This window comes from Triturus cristatus, chromosome 8 (genome assembly GCF_964204655.1).
Source record: "Triturus cristatus chromosome 8, aTriCri1.1, whole genome shotgun sequence".
In the NCBI taxonomy this organism is placed as follows: Eukaryota; Metazoa; Chordata; class Amphibia; order Caudata; family Salamandridae; genus Triturus; species Triturus cristatus.
In genome coordinates this window covers 606,119-626,743 of record NC_140591.1, presented here as the reverse complement: position 1 = coordinate 626,743, position 20,625 = coordinate 606,119, and the positions used below count along the sequence as shown (strand labels likewise).

The following is a 20,625-nucleotide window of genomic DNA, read 5'->3' as shown; positions in this document are numbered from 1 at the left end:
TCTAGCTTCTCTCGTTCCTCAAAATCTGGGAACTGACTAAGAGATTGTCTTCGAGCAAAAGCCGGAGACACATTAAAAGCTCCAAAGAAAGGAGATAGAATACTAGTGACAGAGTCTGTGAGACGCTTATGCACAGACGGTGAAATACACTCCCAGAGCATATAAGAAAGAGCCAATAAGGAAAGTTGGAAAACAAGGCGGAACCAATAGAAAAGGTTTGAAAACAGAAATATCAGATGACTCGAAGAGACCTCTCCTCCAACTGTGTTTGTCACCCCACCCTCAGGCTAATACATTACAGATTCATAACTAACTTGCAGGTGGCGAGATACGTTTGTGTGTATTGGAGGACAGTCGTGAAACGAGAGAATACTAGCAGGAGACAGTGAAGGCCAGTCGATAAGATAAGGTCAGGAAAGAATAGTGTGAGCCACCAGATAGTTGAGGCGCGGATTAGAAAAGCCAGACAGGGATTAGTGTACTCGGCTAGTTCTAACACCAGCTTTGCAAATAGAGGCCGAGGGCGTATTTCGACACCAGGCTACAGAAAAAGCAGAATAGACTTTGTTCGCCGTGCTGCCTGAGTGATGGCAACACAAAATGGCGGCGGGCCACAAAATGGGGGGGTCGATTCGATCGTGATCGAAAATCGAAGTTCCTCAGTTCTCTACCATTGACCTGACCTCAGCTTATCACCAGGTTTAGTTACATCCATTCAGTAGAGATTTGACAGCGTTTGTCACCCCCTTCGTGTGTTATAGATTTGTTTGCATGCCTTTTGGTCTTGCCTCGCTGCTGCTGTATTCCAGAGATTGATGCACAGAATTTACAAAGGCAGGAAGTGGGTGACATACTTTCAAGATGACATCCTGGTGATGGGCCGAAATAAATCAAACATGATTAAAGATTGAAGGTAGTTCTTGGTAAGTTGATGGAAAACGGATTAACTGCTGAGTTAAAGAAATGCAAATTTGCCATGAAATCAGTCACATATTTGGGACATGAAGTTGGATGAGATGGTATTTCGCCTAAGAAGGGACTAATTATGGCAATTAGTAATGCTCTTGTTCCTGAATCAAAAGAGGAGTTGAGATCTTTCTAAGGGTTGGCTGAATTTTATTATAAATTTGTTGAGAATTTCGCAATGAAGACACATGCACTGAGGCAAATGTTTAAAGTATGGCAAGAGTTTGCTTGGAATAGGGATTTACAAAAAGATTTTGTCAGGATCAAATGTGATTTGGGTACTGCCCCTTCCCTTATAAGGTTTTGATTCCAGGTTTCACAGCATAATAACCACAGATGCCAGCGGGAAGGGGCTGTTGTCACATGGCCCATGGGGACATTGTCGTCTTCGCCAAGTTAACAAAAGCATGCTGCAGACTATCCGCTGCTTTGTGCACGTTACTACAGGAGTTTATTTTGCAAAGACCTCTTTTGTCATTTTCACATGAGAACCTGCTGTTGTGTTCACTCTCTGCAGGTTCCTGGGATTTAGTCTGAACATTGTGAGCAAGGTCGATCAACAATACCCCTTGTTATTCTGTTCTGGTCAGGCCCTAGCACCTAGACAAAACATACAGAGGCAGCTGTTGTTTGGGAATACGTACTTTGGTCTTATTGGAATACGTGAATAGGTAGCACACACTTGGAGAGTGGCTTTTTCAGGAAGGAGAGCAAGACATCACCTATGATGTAGATCTACCATCTATAGACTGAGGTACGGAGTCTGCAGATAACGCCCAGAGATCTTCTAATATATAATTATTCTGCTTCTATACAAGGGGAGGGAGGTTAGACTACACTGTCTTTTCATAATGACAGCTCCTTTCATGCTTTATGGACTACTTGCTATGTTGACCGTATTTGTGTGATGCTTTTTTCTGCTTATTGTGTCAAGTATACTGAATATTAGAGCACGTTAGTTAAAATAAATATTTTAAACGTGTTCGTGTCTCTGTCAGATCTTATTGTGGACAAGTACAAGAAAGTGAGTGAAAGGGTGTGTCTTGCAACTGCGATTCCTGAGAGAGTCGGGAGTGTTGTGTTCTGGGGTGTCTAATCACTTGTTTCTTGTGAGTGAGTAGGAGAGCAATGGAGACACTATAGGTAGTCGGTCCTAAGCTCATGGGTACTGAGGTAGTAGGTTGATTCAGTCCCTATCCACTAAGGTTCCATAATTCTACGCATAGTTCTGTGTTTGCGCAGAATATCAGCAACAATGTGTTAACTCAAAGGAATGACTCTGGAGAGGAGTCCACAGTAGCTTTTGCTTATAGATCTTTATATCCTGTTGAAGAACATTTTTCCGTTACTGAAAAGGAAATACTGGCCACTGTGTGGGCCATGGAGAAATTTAGACAATATTTTTTTTGGGGGGGGGGGGGATTTTACATTTCACACGGATCATAAGCCATTGGTGAACGTTTGACTTCAGTAGGCATAGAGAAAGCAACCCCTAGGATAGCAAAAATGACATTACTGGATTTCATGTATGAAGTAGTATACTTACGAGGGAAAAAAAATAAAGTGACGCATTATTTGTGTAGATCGCCATTACCTTGGGGTGGAGAAATTGACACAGAGTGAGAAGATTATAGTGTGGCTAGGATAACGGACAATAACAATGCCATTTCTAAGGAGGATTGGGAAGAAGAATGTGGCAAAGATATTACCTTTAATGAGGTGATTAATTTAATTGTTAAGGGGTGGCCAAGTAAGAAGAAACTACAGGTGGAGTACAGAAGATTTTGGGAAATCAAAAAAGAGTGGCTGTTGATGATGCTAACTATGTTCTTAGAGGTGACAGAGTAGCAGTTCCGGTTGGGTTGAGAGCAAGGATTTTGGATATTAACAATGGTGGACATCTAGGCATTGTGAAATTAAAGAAAAGGGTGAAGTTGTTATACTGATGGCTGGGTATGGACAAAGAGTTTGAGGAGGTGGTTAGAATGTGTCAATCAATCAAAAAAGCTTTATTTCGACAGTATTGCCATAAAAGCAAGTACAACAGAGTGTACATATTTTAACTCCTAAATAGATCTTACAAATCAATATGCATCAGTATGTACAGGTATTAAGAACAAACATTAATCATTTCATCATAAAAAAATGTATGTTAAAAATCAAGAGTCTCATCATTAATACCACCCTGGGGTCACATAACATACGCTATATACAGTAGCAGCTTGATTTCCAAGATAAAAAAATGGCACAAGACAAAGAAGTGTCATGAACCGTAGAGGACAGAATTAATCGAATAGTAAGTAACAAGTCAATCAAATCAGATGTGTAATAAAACTCCAAACATAAATGAATGGGAATAAAAGTTTAAAAAGTTATTGACAGTATAAAATGCAAATAGTAAAAAATATCACACAGTGGGATTCAGTTAGTACCATGTGGAGATCTAGCTGGTGTTTCAGAAGAGGGGAACCCTAGTGACAGAAACGCTTTATTATTCTCTATTGATGCAGTTTTTTACCTTTTCTAAGCGATCAGTTTTATTTATATTGGAATGTCAGAGATATCATTTGCATTGTAACATTGTTGTATATATTTTCTCTTTATGTTTAGTTTGCACTGGAACATTGTTGTATATATTTCCTCCTTATGTTTAGTTATCTTCACAATGAGTTTCATGTGTTATTGACTTTTATAATGACTGCTATCATTGTTAGTTGTAAAGAAGGGAGATGTGGTATCCTGGCTTTCAGGTGACAGGATGCCACAGTGAAGTATTCCTGATAGACAAATTGAGGACACAGGACGGCTGGTTCTATTAAGTTTATTTCAGGAAAAGATCCCATCCATCAGCAAGCCAGTATCAGCCTTAACTGACAATTTTACATTCTCAACCTAAGAACCCCATGACATTCTACTCATCACAACAAAGGCATATCATGGAAGGTGGAATACCACACATCACCCTTCCTCAACAAATTAAATAACAGAAATACAAAAAGCATACAATTAACAACAAACAAATAAATTAAACAAAATCATTAAGATGAGCAGGTCGTCTAATAGCCCTAGATGAACATTCTGCATTCTGTATTATTTTATCACCACCAATTAGGGGATCAATAGAGGAGTGGTCTTCATTGGGTAAATTATCATTGACCTTGCAGTCAAGATTTCCTTTGACTGCTACCACTCTTTTTAAGTTCGAAATACGATGATCTTGTGTTTGTATCGCATTATTAAATACTTTAATAACCCTTCTAGGTTTCAAAATGTAGATGATGAACTTCCTAGAAAACCAGGACGCTTTATCATCACCCAATCACCAACTTTTACAATAGTTTTCTTAACAGATTTCCTTGAATCAAAATATTTTTCTAAAGCCTGGCTTTCTCTTCCTCCTTCCTTTGCATCATTAACCGATCACACACACTCTCTTTGCCTTTAGCCAATTCATATCCGTTCACCCAAGATGGCTCCACCGTAGTATTGGGCACTCTCCCTCTGAACAACAAAAAAGGTGTCTTTTCTGTGGTTGCAGATGGAGACAATTTATATTCCTCCACCTTCTTTACTACCTCTTTTTTCCAGTCCAATGATTTAGATTTAGCTAAGACAATAGTTTCCTTAATGACTCTATTAAATCTCTCGATCATGCCATTAGCCTTGGGATGATACAAAGAACAGGTCTTATGTAAAATCCCCTTAGAAAGCAGAAAATCTTCAATTTCCTTAGAGATCAATTGCACCCAATTGTCTGTTAACAAAGATTCTGGAAAACCTTCCTCTGCAAACAGGTTTTTCAAACATTGAATCCCATTGTTAGAGTCAATTGTCGATAAAAAGAAAATCAAAGGCCACCTTGAATACATGTCAATAACAACTAATATGTATGATTGTGACCCCTTATTGTGAATCGGCCCAACAACATCCAAAGCTATATCCTGCCAAGATTTATTTGGACGCTTTCTTAAAACCATTGGTTGCTCATGCGTACATTTAGATTTGTCACTTAAGATGCATGGGATACAGTCTCTTATAACATGTTCAACAATCTTGTTCATACCAGGCCACCAATATGACATGCGTAATCTCTCTTTACTCTTAGAGATACCAGAATGAGATGAATGAACCAAGTCAATAAGTTCTTTCCTAAGACTATAGAGCGGAATCAATTTAGTACCACAAAATAATAAGCCTTTATCCACTGACAACTCATTAACCAATATGGTTTAGTGGACTCATACCCATCCTTACTACTGTTCCACTTCTTTTGAACAAGAGTCATTACCTCACATAAAATGGGATCACAAACTATTTCCTCACACCACCTTTCCTCAGAAATAACATCATGATCCACAACACAAACCCATTCTTCATCATCATCAAATTTATCTTTTTGTGATAATTCAGAGGAAACAAGTCGGGACAACACATCAGCCACACCATTATCAATCCCTGGTATATACTTGAGCATAAAGCTGCACTCTTGTAAACCAATGATGTTAACGTTAATGTTAATAAAAATTTATAGAGAGCACGTTCGCCGGGTGGCTTCATGGCGCTAAGGCACGAAAAACTGTCAGAGAAGACATAAGACTAACCCTGTGCAAATAGCTACGTTTTCAGGGATTTCCTAAATTGCAAAAGGTCTGCACAAGACCGTATTTCTAGTGGGAAGGAATTCCACAATTTAGGAGCAAGGGTAGCAAATCTACGGCCTCCTTGATGTGCCCGTTTGAAACCCGGGGTAGAAAGGAGTGAGAGATGGGCAGACCTTAGGTTGCGCATGGGGGTGTGCCTGAGTATCAAGCTATTAACGAACTCAGGACTGATGCCATGCAAGGATTTAAAAATAATGCACCCCGTTTTAAAGGCACAGCGCTGAGAGATGGGGAGCCAATGTAATTTCCTCAGCAGGGGGGAAGCTGAATCCACTTAGAAATCCTACTCGAGATTGAGTCCAAGCCCTTTTTATTAAATATTTCTACTAATGGCTTGTGATCAGTGTGTACCTCAAAATCAACCCACCAAATAATTTTTTTTAGTTTTTCAATACCCCAAAACAGTGCAAGGGATTCCCTTTCTACCACAGAGTAACGAGTTTCAGGATCTCTCAAGCTGCGTGACAAGAACATAACAGTATGTACACCTAAAGGACCATGTTGTTGTAAGACAGCTCCTAACCCCTTTTCACTCGCATCAGTAATGAGAGTAAGTCTAATGGTGGGATCAAAGCTTCTAAGAGATGGTGCTTCATTTAGTTTTTCTTTGATGTTAACAAATTCCTCCTCACAAAGATTAGACCACACAAATTCTTCACCTTTGCGTAACAAACAACTCATATTTACATTAGAGGCAGCAAAACCCATCACAAATTTCGCATAATATTCAATCATGCCCAAAAATGTCATAAGATCTGTTTTATTCGAGGGAGGACACATATTATTTATAGTGTTTATTAAATCGGCTTAAGCCTATCTCCATTTATATTATGGCCCAAATAGTTAATTTAATTAGATCTAAATCTACACTTCTCAGCTTTAATAGTAAGATTGTGGTCACTCAAACTCTTTAAAACTGGTTTGAGCCTTACATCATGCTCACTTATATCCTTTGCAAAAATCAAAATGTCATCCTGATATACACACACACCAGGAAGATCTTTAAGCACGCTTTCCATGACACGCTGGAACACAGATGAAGCAGATAATAAGTCAAAAGGCATACGTATAAATCTAAATGTACCAAAAGGCGCAATGAATGAAGTGTAATCTCTGGAAGATTTATCTAATTCAATCTGGTGGTAAGCAGATGTATGATCGATTGTGCTGAAAACCTTTGCCCCACCAAGAAGAACCAACAGTTCTGTAATATTCGGTAAAGGATATCGATCCACCACTACACTTTTGTTAAGTTGTCTCAAATCAATACAGAGACAAAGGTCCCCATTGGGTTTACGTGCAGCCACAACCGGAGCCAACCATTCCGTCCCCTCAACTTCCTCAATAATGCCCCCTTCTTTCAATTTCAAGATCTCTTTCTGCATATCTTCCCTGATAGAGTGAGGCACATTTCTCATCTTACAACATACAGTTGTGGCATTTTTTATTATTTAATCTTATGGCGGTATCCTCTCAAGCATCCCAAGTCCTCTTTGAAAACATTGGGAAATTCTGCCTTTAAATTGCATACAAATTGATCATCATTATTTTTTGACATGGAATAAACTCCATCTCTAAGTTGGATGGGTGGATCAGCATTAGGGTCAAGATAAACTCCCAAGTCACCTTGGTGTATCCAGCTGATTATTCGGTCACCTCTCTTGGACACATACATTTTCCCAGAAACCAATCTATTTTTATATTCAATGAGAACTATAAAATAACCATGTAATTTAATAGGCTCACCTCCATATGCTAAAGGAATTATGTCAGGCTTTAATAAAACGATTTTATCTTTTAAATTCTTAACATAAAATTCATTAGAGACTATGGTGATTTTAGCGCCAGAGTCAAATAGAACTCTAATGGTTTCAAAGGGACTCGATTTGCCATTTTGTTTGCTTTTAATCTGAACCACTATCTGCCCATATTCAAAATCTTCAGAGCTTGATCCAGCTTTACAATAATCATATATCTCCACTTCCTTAACTTTAGGTCTCGGTTTACTTTTGCACAATATTGTGAGATTACCCTGTTTCTAACATTTTGAACAAGTTTGATTGAGTGCTGGACACTTTTTATCATTGGCAAGATGATCTGCCTTTCCGCACCTTTAACATTTTCTTTCAATCCAAGATCTCACAACTTCCTTCTTATCTTTAGTCAATATCCTTTCACTCTTGTCCTTAATAACATGTATCTTCTAAATCTTTATCATAATCCTTTTTTATAACAGCAACACATTTAAGAGAATGTTCTATTCTTTTTGCTACTGTTAAAACATCATCTAGTGTAGGCTCATCACGCAGCCAGAGCTCCTCCCTGACCTTTTCTATATTACATCCAAACATAAATTGATCACGGATTCGCTCATCAGTAAGATTGTTAAATTTACACGAAAAAGCAAGCTTCCTTAGATGAGTTCTTCTTCTGCTTGCATACATTTGGCAAACTGGTACCTTTCTAGTATTGTACTAACCGTAGGAAGTTAATGGTTATCCAGTTTTTTAATACAAATTTCGTAATCATTCAAGCCTCTGGCTTCCGTGGGAGAGAGATCAGGTAGACGGTCAAAAACGTCTTACCCTTCAGACCCTAAACAATGAGGAAACAAGGAGGATTTTCTTTCTGCACTGAGTGAAGGGCCACATACTCATGCATATCTTTCGAAAACAACTTTCCATTTTTTCCACTTTATAGGTGGAGAACCAGGACTACATAAGAAAAATTGAGCTGCTGTAACATTCTGCATTATGCAAATGTATAACAAACAGATAAGTTGGTAATTACAAAATACAAACCTCACAATAACTGCATATAAATATAAAGCCCAAAAAAACGTCATAAGCAGACTAATAAAAGATCCCAATGAAACACCCTGAATAAAATAAAATAAATGTTTCACTGAAATGATTAACTTAACCACCAAAATTACTTTACTGAAATGAGGAGCAATTTCATTACAACATCACTAAGAATGCCGACACACCGATGTACATCAAGTGTGCATGTCACTGTGCTGCAGAGGACACGCTAATCATGCAAAGACATTCATAAAAAAGTGTGCATGTCACTGAATTTAAGAGTGTGTCATACTTGTTGTAGAAGACACGCGTGTCACTGAAGTGTGCGTGCCACTGCAATGTAGAAAACACACATGCTGATTAAAATGTTCACCATCAAGTGTGCGTGTCACTGAATTCCAGTGTGCGCGCCACTGTCTTGCAAGAGACACGCGGAGTTCTGAATTCAAGTGTGCGTGCCACTGTCTTGCAGGCGACACGCTGGGTTATTTTATATGCGCGTACACTGGCTTACAATAAGACCGCATAACAGTGTGAACATTTATCAAGACGCTCAATAATAAGTGTGCGTGCCACTGAGCAGTGCACGCTGTGTATGAAGTAAACAGCACCAACAAACAAATAGTGTGTGTATCATATCACTGTAGATGAGTGAACACCAATCAGTAAAGAGCCTCCAGGATATAGCGATGATTACAGAGTTGCCAAGCAACGAAAACCAAGATGGCCACCACGCCTACATGATATGCGTGCTGACAGAGTACGCTCCAGACGTGCTGACACAGGTCGATGCAGACAGCACTGTCTTGTCAAGGAATGGCAGAACTCCAGCGCTCTACGATCCGAATTAGGTAAGCCTTGCCAAGAGAGTTTTCTTTCAAATGAGGCTCGCGCTGCAGTTTAATTTCAAAAAGATCTCGCGCTGTGACTCAAGGTGGTAAAGTTGTAAGTGAAAAACCTCAGGGAATTCAAGTCAATAAACGGAGACGCAACAAGTCCTTAATTAGCTCAACTTGTTAGACGTCTGCAGGAGGTTGCGATCCAAATTGGGAAACTATGAATCATAAACCACCAAAGATTTAAAGATAGAAAACAGATGCGCAACAAGATTTCTCAAGTTGACTTGTTAAATGTTGTCCGTAGAAGGTCCAACATAAATGATTTACTTGCTAGCATGTGTGGCCAATTACTTTGGATTAAAGTTACACCATAACAAGTAGATAGCCCCTATTAATGACTCCGTTAAGTTTCAAATACCGTTTAAAGTCACAGCATGAAACGTAGCTTACCGCTTCCAGTCCCAAGGATACTCGGTATGACGGAAGAGAATAAGGGCTTGCCAGTTAATGAGATAATATAACAGTACTTGAGGTATCCCAAAAAGAAAAGGTTATCTCTCAACAATCCTTGGAGTTAGGATCTTCTCCATCCTGCCGACTACACCAGTGAAGCATTCCTGATAGACAAATTGAGGACACAGGACGGCTGATTCTATGAAGTTTATTTCAGGAAAAAGATCCCACTCATCAGCAAGCCAGCATCAACCTTAACTGACAATTTTACATTCTCAACCCAAGAACCCCATGACATACAATTCTATTCATCACAACAAAGGTATGTCATTGAAGGTGGAATACCACACACAGGTTCCAAAATATGGAACGTAGGAATAGGCAGGTGAAGTGAATACAGCTTGTGGCTGCACGTACCTGCTTGTTCTCCTATAAACTACTTACTTTCCTCCACTTACCTGCGTGGAGTGGTCCTTGCAGTAAGATGCAGCTCAGTGTGCACAGATTCCTCATTATGCAGTAGAGTGCACAGATATCCTCCTAACACAAGTGAAGATCATAAACAGCCTCAGGGCCGGATGGAAAGCCCCCTCCCCTCCCCTCCCCTCCAACTCCCCCCTCTCCCCAAAGGACCTCAGATAGAAAAGCTCGTCTCGGCCCGGCTCCTGTCTCCTCCAGGATTATTCAATCTATTTCTGCAAACACAGCAGAAGTGCTGACAATCTCCTACCTGAGCAGGACAAGTGCAGACACGTCCAGGTTCTCTCCCCCTCCTGGGGGGCAGGTGCAGATCTGGGCTGTGGGGTCCTGAGAGCCTCTAAAAATGTAGATAACTGCACAATTGCGGAGGACTCCTTCCTCCTCTGCAAGAGCTGCCTGTGCTGACTCTGCCGTTAGTGACACGGAAAAGGTGTGTTTTACGCTTGCGCAATAGGTCTAGAACGCACTAGGTCGGGGCATGCGTAGTAGGTCTAGTTGCCGTGCCTCGTGATTTGAGCATGAGTAGTAGGTCTAGTTGCCCAACTCGTAATCTAGGCATGCGCATTAGGTCGAGGTGGCGTGAAACAGTTTAGGCATGTGCAATAGGTGATCCGTGACTCATGTCATGCGCATGCGCAGTAGGTCTAGTTGACGTGCTTCGTGATCTGGGCATGCGTATTATGCCGTCTGTGTCTGTGGCGTGCATTGTGTGTGGCATGTGCCGAGCGGTCTGTGTGTCTGGGAGGTCCGAGCTTTCCCCGTTGATTGGAAGAGAGAAGGTTGTGTCGTTTCTGGGTCTTCAAGGAGGTTACTTCACTGCCAGCCTCTCAGCATTGAGGTTACACTTCTAGACACCGGCAAAGAACAGGCGCTTCGAGGCACCCGGAGGCGCTATGTCCCGGCTGGAGTCCGATGCGGTAAGTCGGTTCTGCATGAAAAGATGTGCGCGAGGATAGCGCTCTGTTAACGCGCACTGATGTGCTGGGAGTACTCAGGATATATAAGTGCCAGAAGTGAACTCACTCTACGTTTGACCCCTTTCCATCCCCTGCCCCATTCCATCTTCTGCCCCTTTCCATCCTCTGCCCCTTTCCATCTTCTGCCGCTTTCCACCTTCTGCCCCTTTCCACCTTCTGCCCCTTTCCACCTTCTGCCCCTTTCCACCTTCTGCCCCTTTCCACCTTCTGCCCCTTTCCACCTTCTGCCCCTTTCCACCTTCTGCCCCTTTCCACCCTCTGCCCCTTTCCACCCTCTGCCCCTTTCCACCCTCTGCCCCTTTCCACCCTCTGCCCCTTTCCACCCTCTGCCCCTTTCCACCCTCTGCCCCTTTCCACCCTCTGCCCCTTTCCACCCTCTGCCCCTTTCCATCCTCTGCCCCTTTCCATCCTCTGCCCCTTTCCATCCTCTGCACACCCCCAACAAGTTACTCTTCGGGTTACTTAGACCGCAGTGCTGATGGTACCCCTTGAAAGAATAATACGCACCCTGGTTCCGAACTGTAATGACCTTTTGTATATCATTTATTTGTAGCAGTGCTATGTGATGGGTCAGGACACATGAATCTCTATCATCCCCCATCTGCACTCACAGACCTCGGATCTCCATCACCACTCACAGAACCCACCAGCACTCTCAGACCGCAACGAAACCCTCGGATAACCCAGACCACCGGCAATTCTTAAGAACCCACATACACTCAAGACCCCCATAAGCATTCCCCACACCTTCATCAGCACTTCTGGACCCACATCTGCACTCACAGACCGCCATCAGCATCCGCAGACCACCATCAGCACCCACAGACCGCCATCAGCATCCGCAGACCACCATCAGCATCCGCAGACCACCATCAGCACACACAGACCGCCATCAACATCCACAGATCCCCATATTCACCCACAGACCGCCATCATCACCCACAGACCGCCATCATCACCCACAGACCGCCATCATCACCCACAGACCGCCATCATCACCCATAGACCGCCATCAACATCCACAGATCCCCATAATCCTCCACAGATCCCCATAATCACCCACAGATCCCCATAATCACCCACAGATCCCCATAATCAACCACAGACCGCCATCATCACCCACAAATCCCCATCATCACCCACAGACCGCCATCAACATCCACAGATCCCTATAAGCACTAACAGATCCCCATCAACACCCACAGACCGCCATCAGCTCTTTTTCAACAGTTTTCTCATGTTGAAGGTTCAACTAGCAAATTGGGGAAATAACGTATTTTAGTACTCTGCCTTACCCAAAAATTTGATCCGGTCATCCTTACTCTCATTAAGAGCCAAATAGCTTATCATGTTTACTAACTCTTCTTTAGGTTTCACACCACCCCCAGATAACCTAGGGCCCAAATACACAACGTCCTTACAGTTCAGTTTACTGTTGGTCTCCTCTTTTTTTGAACATTTCAAGTACAGACTTTAACCAAAGATAATGTTCCTCCTGTGTGGTTCTGGATACAAGAACATCATCCTACTAAATTTTAACAGCCAACAAATCACCCAAAACATTTTCCATAGCCCTATGAAACGCTGATGCCGCTGAAATAAAGCGAACAGCATCCTTGTGAATTTAAGCATCCCAAAAAGAGTGATGAATGCTGTAAGACCCATGGAATGTCTCTCCAATTCGATTTGGTAATACGCTAACCTAAGATCTACATTGGAAAACACGCCAGCGCCGCAAGCTGTGACAACATTTATGTAATATTAGGAAGGGAATATTTATCCACAACCACAGCTTTAGTCAACCCTCTGAAATCAACACAAAATCTTATCTCGCTGGAGGCTTTGTGAGCCAATACAACCGGTGATACCTATTCAGGAAGCTTCCACTTTCTCAATAATAACTTCCTTCTTTAATATGTTCAATTTGTCTATCATTGCCTGTCTCATAGAAAAGCGAACTCCCCGAACATAACAATCCACTGGAACTGCATTATCTTTTCAAAAACAATCTTGTGTACATAGTCAGTAAAGCATCCCACTAAAAACATCTTGAAATTCCTGATTCTAAATATCCACCTGCTCAGTAGGTACTATTTCCTGGACTACACCAACCTTTCTAGACTCCTTATCCTTTCCAACAAAAGGAGGAAAACTATTAAGATCACTTGCTATCAGTGGAGAACTACAAGGATCACTAGACCCCTTCCTCCTCAAGACAACTGGTGCAGAGCTATTAGGATCCAACATCACTTCCAAATCACCCTGGTGTAACCAGTTGATTATACTATCCTCCTTACCAGAGAGATAAACCTTTCCTGCAGTGTTGTGTTTTTTGTATTCTAATTCAACAACAAAGCAACCCAACAATTTGATTGGTTAACCCTGATACACTACAGGTTTGGTTTCTGGCTCATTTCATCACCTTGTTAACAAGATGTTGTTCATAAAACAAAACCCGGGATCAGTGACATTTTCAAACCTGAATCTGTCATGTGTTTCCTGCATGGCCCATTGTGGTTTTCCCTATGTTAGCCTAATTGTGCACATTGTAGGCATTATTCTCTTATGTGCACGTTACTATATAAACATGCTTGTCATTGTGCTACGTTATACTTTCACACTGAACCTGCATATGTTTTACGTTCTGTTTTTTCCCTGGGATTTAGTCTGAGCACCACCTACAAGGTCAAACAACAATGTCCCTTGTTATTCGTTCAAACCAGACACTAGCACCTTGTTGGAAACGGGTAGCGTGGTGCAGAGCGGGCGGGCCAAACTCCGGAGGAAATGTGCAAAGCATCCACGCAGTACACACAGGCGACACACAAGGCACACTACAAAAAGAGACACCACACCAGTTTAGGTAAAAAGAACTTTTGTATTGTCCAAAACCACAAGGTGTCACTAGGCAATCTCTGTACTGCGCCAACTGGCGCTCGGTTAACATTTACAGGGGGGGAATTATGTACAGGGCAGGGCCAGGCCAATCGGGCCCCTGCCGGAATCATTGCGATTTAGAAGATAGTAAAAGTAAGTCCATTAGCTGCAACCTGCAATAAAGTCCACTCAGGGCATAACCTTAGGCGTTAGTCCGGACCACCTGTAATAAAACACATCATGACCTGACCATATCCCTTAACAACCTGGAGGTCCCCTGAGGCAGGAATCAAAATAGGCAGTTCATTCACCTTAAAACCTGGCATCTAGACATAGCGCTGCATACAACACATGACTAGCACTTTAAATCATAGCCATTGACCTAGTGCTTAAGAGCATGACATTTGAATATAGCGCTGCACATATCACGGCGAAAGCGCTTCAAAACATAGCCATTGACATAGCGCTTAAGAGCATGACATTTGAATATAGCGCTGCACAACTAGCATTGACCATAGGGCTTTAAATATGGCATTATAGCATAGTGCTACACCTGGCAGATCAATGGCGCTTCAGATAGGGCCCTCACTGGGAGCATTCAGCATAGCAAGCTCTTGGGGCAGTAGACTTGGCAAGCTCTGGGAGCATCTACCATGGCCAGCCACTGCAGCGCTAGGCATTGCATTTAGTCTGGGCAGGTCTGTGGGCCCTCCGAGGTGTCCACCCCCTCCAGCATCCCTCTAGGCCGTTGCAGCTGCCCACTGTCCTGTGGGGCAGCTGTGCAGGCTCCTGGCACCAGGGGCGGGCACTGGCAATGTACCCCGTTGCCCCCCCTCCTCCACTACCAGTCCCACACGACGCCGGGGCGGGCACCGACAATGTGCCCCGACACACCCTCCAAGTGTGCCCCCACAAGGTCCCAAAAATGTGAAGGGTCCCCGTGGCGGGCACCGATAATGTGCCCCGTTGCCCCCTCCACGCCACTGGTTCCCCCAATGCCCCAGTCACCGGGCTCTCGGCTGCAGGCGTCTCGGCGGCCTCCCAGCAGCAGGCTGTCACTCTCTCCGGCTGCAGGCACAGCCACTTCAAAGATAGCGCTCACCAAATCCAGCGCTCTCCTTCCAGGGGCAGCTTGGAAATAGCGCTCTCCTTTGTAAATAGCGCTCTCCTTCCAGGGGCAGCTTGTAAATAGCGCTCTCCTTTGTAAATAGCGCTCTCCTTCCAGGGGCAGCTTGGAAATAGCGCTCTCCTTTGTAAATAGCGCTCTCCTTCCAGGAGCAGCTTGTAAATAGCGCTCTCCTTTGTAAATAGCGCTCTCCTTCCAGGGGCAGCTTGTAAATAGCGCTCTCCTTTGTAAATAGCGCTCTCCTTCCAGGGGCAGCTTGGAAATAGCGCTCTCCTTTGTAAATAGCGCTCTCCTTCCAGGGGCAGCGTGTGAATTGCGCTCTCCTTCCAGGGGCAGCTTGTTAATAGCGCCCTCTGGTTCCTGCCCCTTGTTTGAGGGTCTCTTGAGGGGGGGAAGTTGCGTTGGTGGCTGCAGGCGGACTAATTAGTCTCTGCCTGTCGTTCCTGGATTCTCCTCTCGCCGGGCCAGATCAGTGGGTAGTTCAGGATCCCTCACTCACTTAAAGGGCAGCGCCTAAACCCTGTCACCTTCAGAGGCATAGGTCCCTGACTGATCCTACCGCCTAAAACTCCTGCGAGGGCTTCTCCAGGTTTGCGTTGCCCCAACTATATCTTTCCCTCGCCCTGTGGACAGTAGGGGGGGTAGGTAGGCTCAGGGCCCAGCACACAGGCCTATGTGGCGGTAACCCCTGGCAGCAGATCCCCTCTCTCCCTGGTCCACCCTCTGACTGACTGCATGGCAACCCAGCTCCTCCCTTTAGACGCCCCTCACCCCACCTTCCAGACAGTGCCAGAAGCTTCTAGAAGCATCTGGGGAAACTGGCTCTAACTGGCCTAGGGGGAGGGGTAGAGCACCCTGGGTGCCAGGCTTCCCTCCAAAAGCTGGGGCTGCTGGGAAATAACGCCTAGACTGTCAACCCAGCTCAGTCAAACGGCACAACCACACAGCTTTGGCATCCATTTTAAGTTATATTTTTAAAATGGGGAAACTCAGTCTGCACACATTCAATCCTTGCATTTACACATGTGGTTCCACAGAAAAAGCGAAAAATTTCTGGGAAAAGGGCCAAGTCCAACACACGACATAACACAAGAATGCAGCTGTTATTTGTGTGCACTCCTATCCTATCATGTAGATTAGTGCATCAGGCACATGGAACAAGAGTTCTCTAACAAGAGCACTGCATCTGCTGAGATGTAGTGTCCAACTGGGTATGCTGAGGAATGGGGTCCGCCGATAATCCCAGAGAGCTTTTTTTTAAATCTCTTCGCTTCAGTAGCAGGGGAGGGGGTTTAGGTTACTCTGTCCTATAAAATGACAGGGCTTATCATAGTATATGAATTATTAACCATGCTAACAGTATTTTTATTATTCGTATGTGTGCTACTGCTGGCAGGTAAACTGCTTTTCAGAACACAAGAGTTTGAATAAATATTCAAAACTTTCCTCAAGTCTTCTTGTTATCTCACTGCAGACAACTACAAGGAAGAGACCAAAGGGGGGTGTTCTGTTACCCCGATCCCTGAGAGGGGTAACAGAAAAGGATTAGAGAAGAGTTAGTGAAAACCCTTAAAACATGCAGGTTAGTAGGTATGCACAAACTCAAATGGGCATTCCAACCCTGGAACTGTTGCCTACCACTACCTTCAGCCCCAATATGTAGGTCTGCTGAAACGTGGTAACATAAGGGAATTGCTAGTATTCAAACCCCACTATGGAAAGAGCCCTGGCATAATCAGAGAGGATATTTCAGAGCTCATATCTAATTAGATTGCTGCCATTATTTTTCGCCGCATTACATGGCACTAAAGGGACAAGTGGATTTTGTTACAGGACAAGTAGGTTTATGAAGCAACTTGCCCCATGGACAAGTAGATATTTTAATAAATTCCACACCCCTGCTCTTAAATGGCAGCACTGGACTTACAGTGCCCAGGAATGGACCTTGGTACTTTAGGGGCACAGGGCTCATGCTCCTGTGCCCACACCACTGGCATAGGGCACCCAGCTAGAGGCTTGGCTGATGTATGCCAGGGCAGTGTAGGTTGTGGGCATGGCACACAGGGATGTGGGCCATGTCGACTCTTTGTTTTGTCTTGTACTCAGACACTCAGCCTGCAAGGGCAGTGTGTTTGTGTTAGGGTACAGGGCCTCTAAGGGTGGCACAATAAGTGCTGCAGCCCTTAGAGGCCTTCCCTGGTCACAAGGCCCTGGGTACCTGGGGTACCATTTACCAGGGGCTGACATGTGGCCAGAGTTTGCCAATTTGGCTTTTAGGTTTTAGGGAAGGAACACAGGCCCTGGCCCCTGATTGGAAGGAGTACAGGGCACACTCAGTCAAAGTACATTCAGCAATTCAGCAAAAAGTGGGGGCACACCATGCAAGAAAGGTGGCACTTTCTCACAACCCCCCCCCCCCCCCCACCAAACGAAAGGTGATGAGACTAACCTTGCCCTATGGAGTCTGAGTGGAAGAACCTGGAAAGTCCATCTGCGTTGGCATGGGCAGTCCCTGATCTGTGTTCCACTTCAAAGTCCATTCCCTGTAGGGAGATGGACCACCTCAGTAGTTTTGGATTTTCCCCTTTCATCTGCATTAGCCATCTGAGAGGTCTGTGGTCAGTTTGAACCAGGAAGTGAGTACCAAACAAGTATGGCCTCAACTTCTTCAGGGACCAAACCACAGCAAAGGCCTCCCTCTCAATGGCACTCCAACGCTGCTCTCTGGGGAGTAGCCTCCTGCTTATAAAAGCAACAGGTTGGTCTTGGCCTTCATCATTGGTCTGGGATAGGACCGCTCCTACCCCTAGCTCAGAGGCATCAGTCTGCACTAGGAATTGCTTGGCATAATCTGGAGCTTTTAGAATTGGTGCTGAGCACATTGCTTCTTTCAGGGTGTCAAAAGCCTTTTGGCAACTAACTGTCCAGTTAACCTTCTTGGGCATCTTCTTGGAGGTGAGTTCTGTGAGGGGAGTCACAGTGGACCCATATCCCTTCACAAACCTCCTGTAGTACCCAGTCAAGCCCAGGAATGCCCTGACTTGGGTCTGGGTTGTGGGAGCTACCCAGGATGGCCTGGATCTTGGGTTGTAACGGTTGTACCTGGCCTCCACCTACAAGGTGGCACAAGTATACCACAGTGCCCTGCCCTATCTGGCATTTGGATGCCTTGATAGTGAGGCCTGCACTGTGCAGAGCCTCTAAAGCCTTCCCAAGGTGGATCAGGTGATCCTGCCAGGTGGAGCTAAAGCCAGCAATATCATCAAGATAAGCTGCACTAAAGGATTCCAACTCAGCCAGGACATGGTTCACCAACCTCTGTAAGGTGGCAGGAGCATTTTTTAACCCAAAAGGCATCACAGTAAACTGGTAATGCCCATCAGGTGTGGAGAATGCTGTTTTCTCTTTTGCTCCTGGGGCCATGCCAATCTGCCAGTACCCTGCAGTTAAGTCAAAGGTACTGAGGGATTTGGCTGCCCCCAATGTATCTATCAGTTCATCTGCTCTTGGAATAGAGTGAGCATCTGTCTTGGTGACAGAGTTGAGCCCTCTATAGTCCACACAGAACCTCATCTCTATCTTTCCACCCTGTTGATGAGGTTTGGGGACCAGAACCACTGGGCTAGCCCAGGGGCTCACAAAGGGTTCAATGACCCCTAACTCCAGCATCTTGCTGACTTCAGCTTTGATGCTTTCCTTGACTTGGTCTGATTGGCGATAGATCTTGTTTTTGACAGGTGCACTGTCACCAGTGTCCACATCATGGGTACACCAGTTTGTCAGACCAGGGGTCAGGGAAAAGAGGCTAGCATACTGTTGCAAGACTTGCTTGCTGTCAGTCTGCTGTTGGGCAGAGAGGGTGTCTGAAAAGACTACACCATCCACTGACCCATCTTGTGGGCTGTAGGAGAGGAGATCAGGGAGAGGTTCACTCTGCTTCCTGTTCCTCATCAGTCACCATCAGCATGGTAATGTCAGCCCTGTCATTGTGGAGCTTAAGGCGGTTCACATGGATAACCCTTTTGGGTGTCCTGCTAGTGCCCAGGTCAACTACGTAAGTGACCTCACTCTTTCTTTCTAGGATAGGGTAAGGGCCACTCCATCTATCTTGGAGAGCCCTTGATGCCACTGGCTCCAAAACCCACACCTGTTGCCCTGGTTGAAATTCAACCAGTGCAGCTTTTTGGTCATATCAGTGCTTCTGAAGCTCCTGGCTGGCCTCAAGATTTTTGGATGCTTTTTCCATATACTCAGCCATTCTGGACCTTAGGCCAAGCACATAGTCCACTATGTCTTGTTTGGGCTCTTGGAGAGGCCTCTCCCAGCCCTCTTTTGTATGTTCTCGTTACTTTTGTAATCCAGGGCTGGGCTCCTAGGCTCAGTATTGGGACCTCTATCTTAAACAGGTAAGTAATTAAGTTTTCACAGTTGGTACGATTTTTTAAGAATATTTGTAGTTTGCAAAAATCGACACTTAGAAGAAATTTCACAGAAAAACAGTCAATGATTTCCTATGGAAGAAAATTGGGTTAGTGGTAAGTACGGTTGTGAGTACTTTTTAGGGTCATTGCTAGGCAGCAAGATCCAGCACTGGGATCTCTCCTAATAGCAGGTGAGTATTTCCGTTTTCATTACTCGGTTGATTTTAGGTGAATATTTTAAGTTTTAGAAACTCCACACTTAGAAGAAATTTCAGAAGAAACCAGTCAATGTTACCCTATGGAAGAAAAGTGAGTTATCAGCTTTTGGGTAAATACTCGACTGGCAGAGTTAAGGTTCTGGGCACAGACTCTGGGGTCTCCCAGGGTCAGGTTGGTACAGTTGTTACACCCTCAGCGGCACTGGGGCGGCCGGGTGCAGAGTGAGTTAGGCCCAATGTTATCCTATGGGAGGCAGGGGGGATGGGAGGCAGGGGGGCCTTGGTTGGTGCCTGCTGACTAGCAGGCCACGTGGATGTGGGAGCTGGGCTTCTGGTCACTTGCTCAGGGCAAATGGGGAAGTAGGTAGGAGCAGAAGTTGCACTGCCAGGGCCACTCAGGCGGCTTGGTGCAGGGTGCTTTTGAGCCTTCGGGCGCTCAATGGATTTCAACGGGAAAGCTCAAGGACGAACAAAGGCTGCAAGCTCGGGGACGAAGATTCTTTGGGTGCCACCACCACTTCGAGAGGTAAGTTGGGTAGTTAGGCGATAGGTAAGTACCCAGGAGTCGGGCACAGGGGGCCGCAGGGCGCCGGGTGCAGGAGTGCCTTTTGATGTCGGGAAATCTTACCCTCTGTTGATCGTGGTTGGGTGTGGTCCCTGGTTCTGAGGCTGCAGGCGTCGTCAAGAGCGTCGAGGTGGGTCCTTGGGTGCCAGATTCGGGGGGAGGTCCTCGGGGTCTTTGTCCACTCCGGCACAGGCCAGGCTTGGCAGGTGCAGAGTGTGCAGGGTTCACGGTTCCGTGC

General features: G+C 44.7%; 2 protein-coding genes across 12 annotated transcripts in view; one reads left to right on the top strand and one right to left on the bottom strand.

Moving 5' to 3' along the window:
* Positions 1-10,615, bottom strand: part of LOC146799812 (uncharacterized) — a 79,511-nt gene extending 68,896 nt beyond the window's left edge. Inside the window, exon 1 of one of the 2 annotated variants that reach the window (XR_014967586.1) lies at positions 10,454-10,615. The gene's annotated coding sequence lies outside the window, so the exon portion shown is untranslated. The remainder of the gene's footprint in view (positions 1-10,453) is intronic. The other variant, XM_085620691.1, reaches the window with a different exon arrangement.
* Positions 1-20,625, top strand: part of LOC146799811 (uncharacterized) — a 373,412-nt gene that overhangs the window by 31,257 nt on the left and 321,530 nt on the right. For 2 of the 10 annotated variants that reach the window (XM_085620689.1, XM_085620682.1), the window contains exon 1: positions 10,854-11,120. The exons of 6 other annotated variants lie outside the window; for them this stretch is intronic. In XM_085620689.1, coding sequence (XP_085476815.1) covers positions 11,097-11,120 — 24 coding nt within the window. In that variant the 5' untranslated portion in view covers positions 10,854-11,096. Of the gene's footprint in view, positions 1-10,764; positions 11,121-20,625 lie in introns of those variants that run through there. 2 more of the 10 variants (XM_085620683.1, XM_085620687.1) reach the window with 2 other exon arrangements.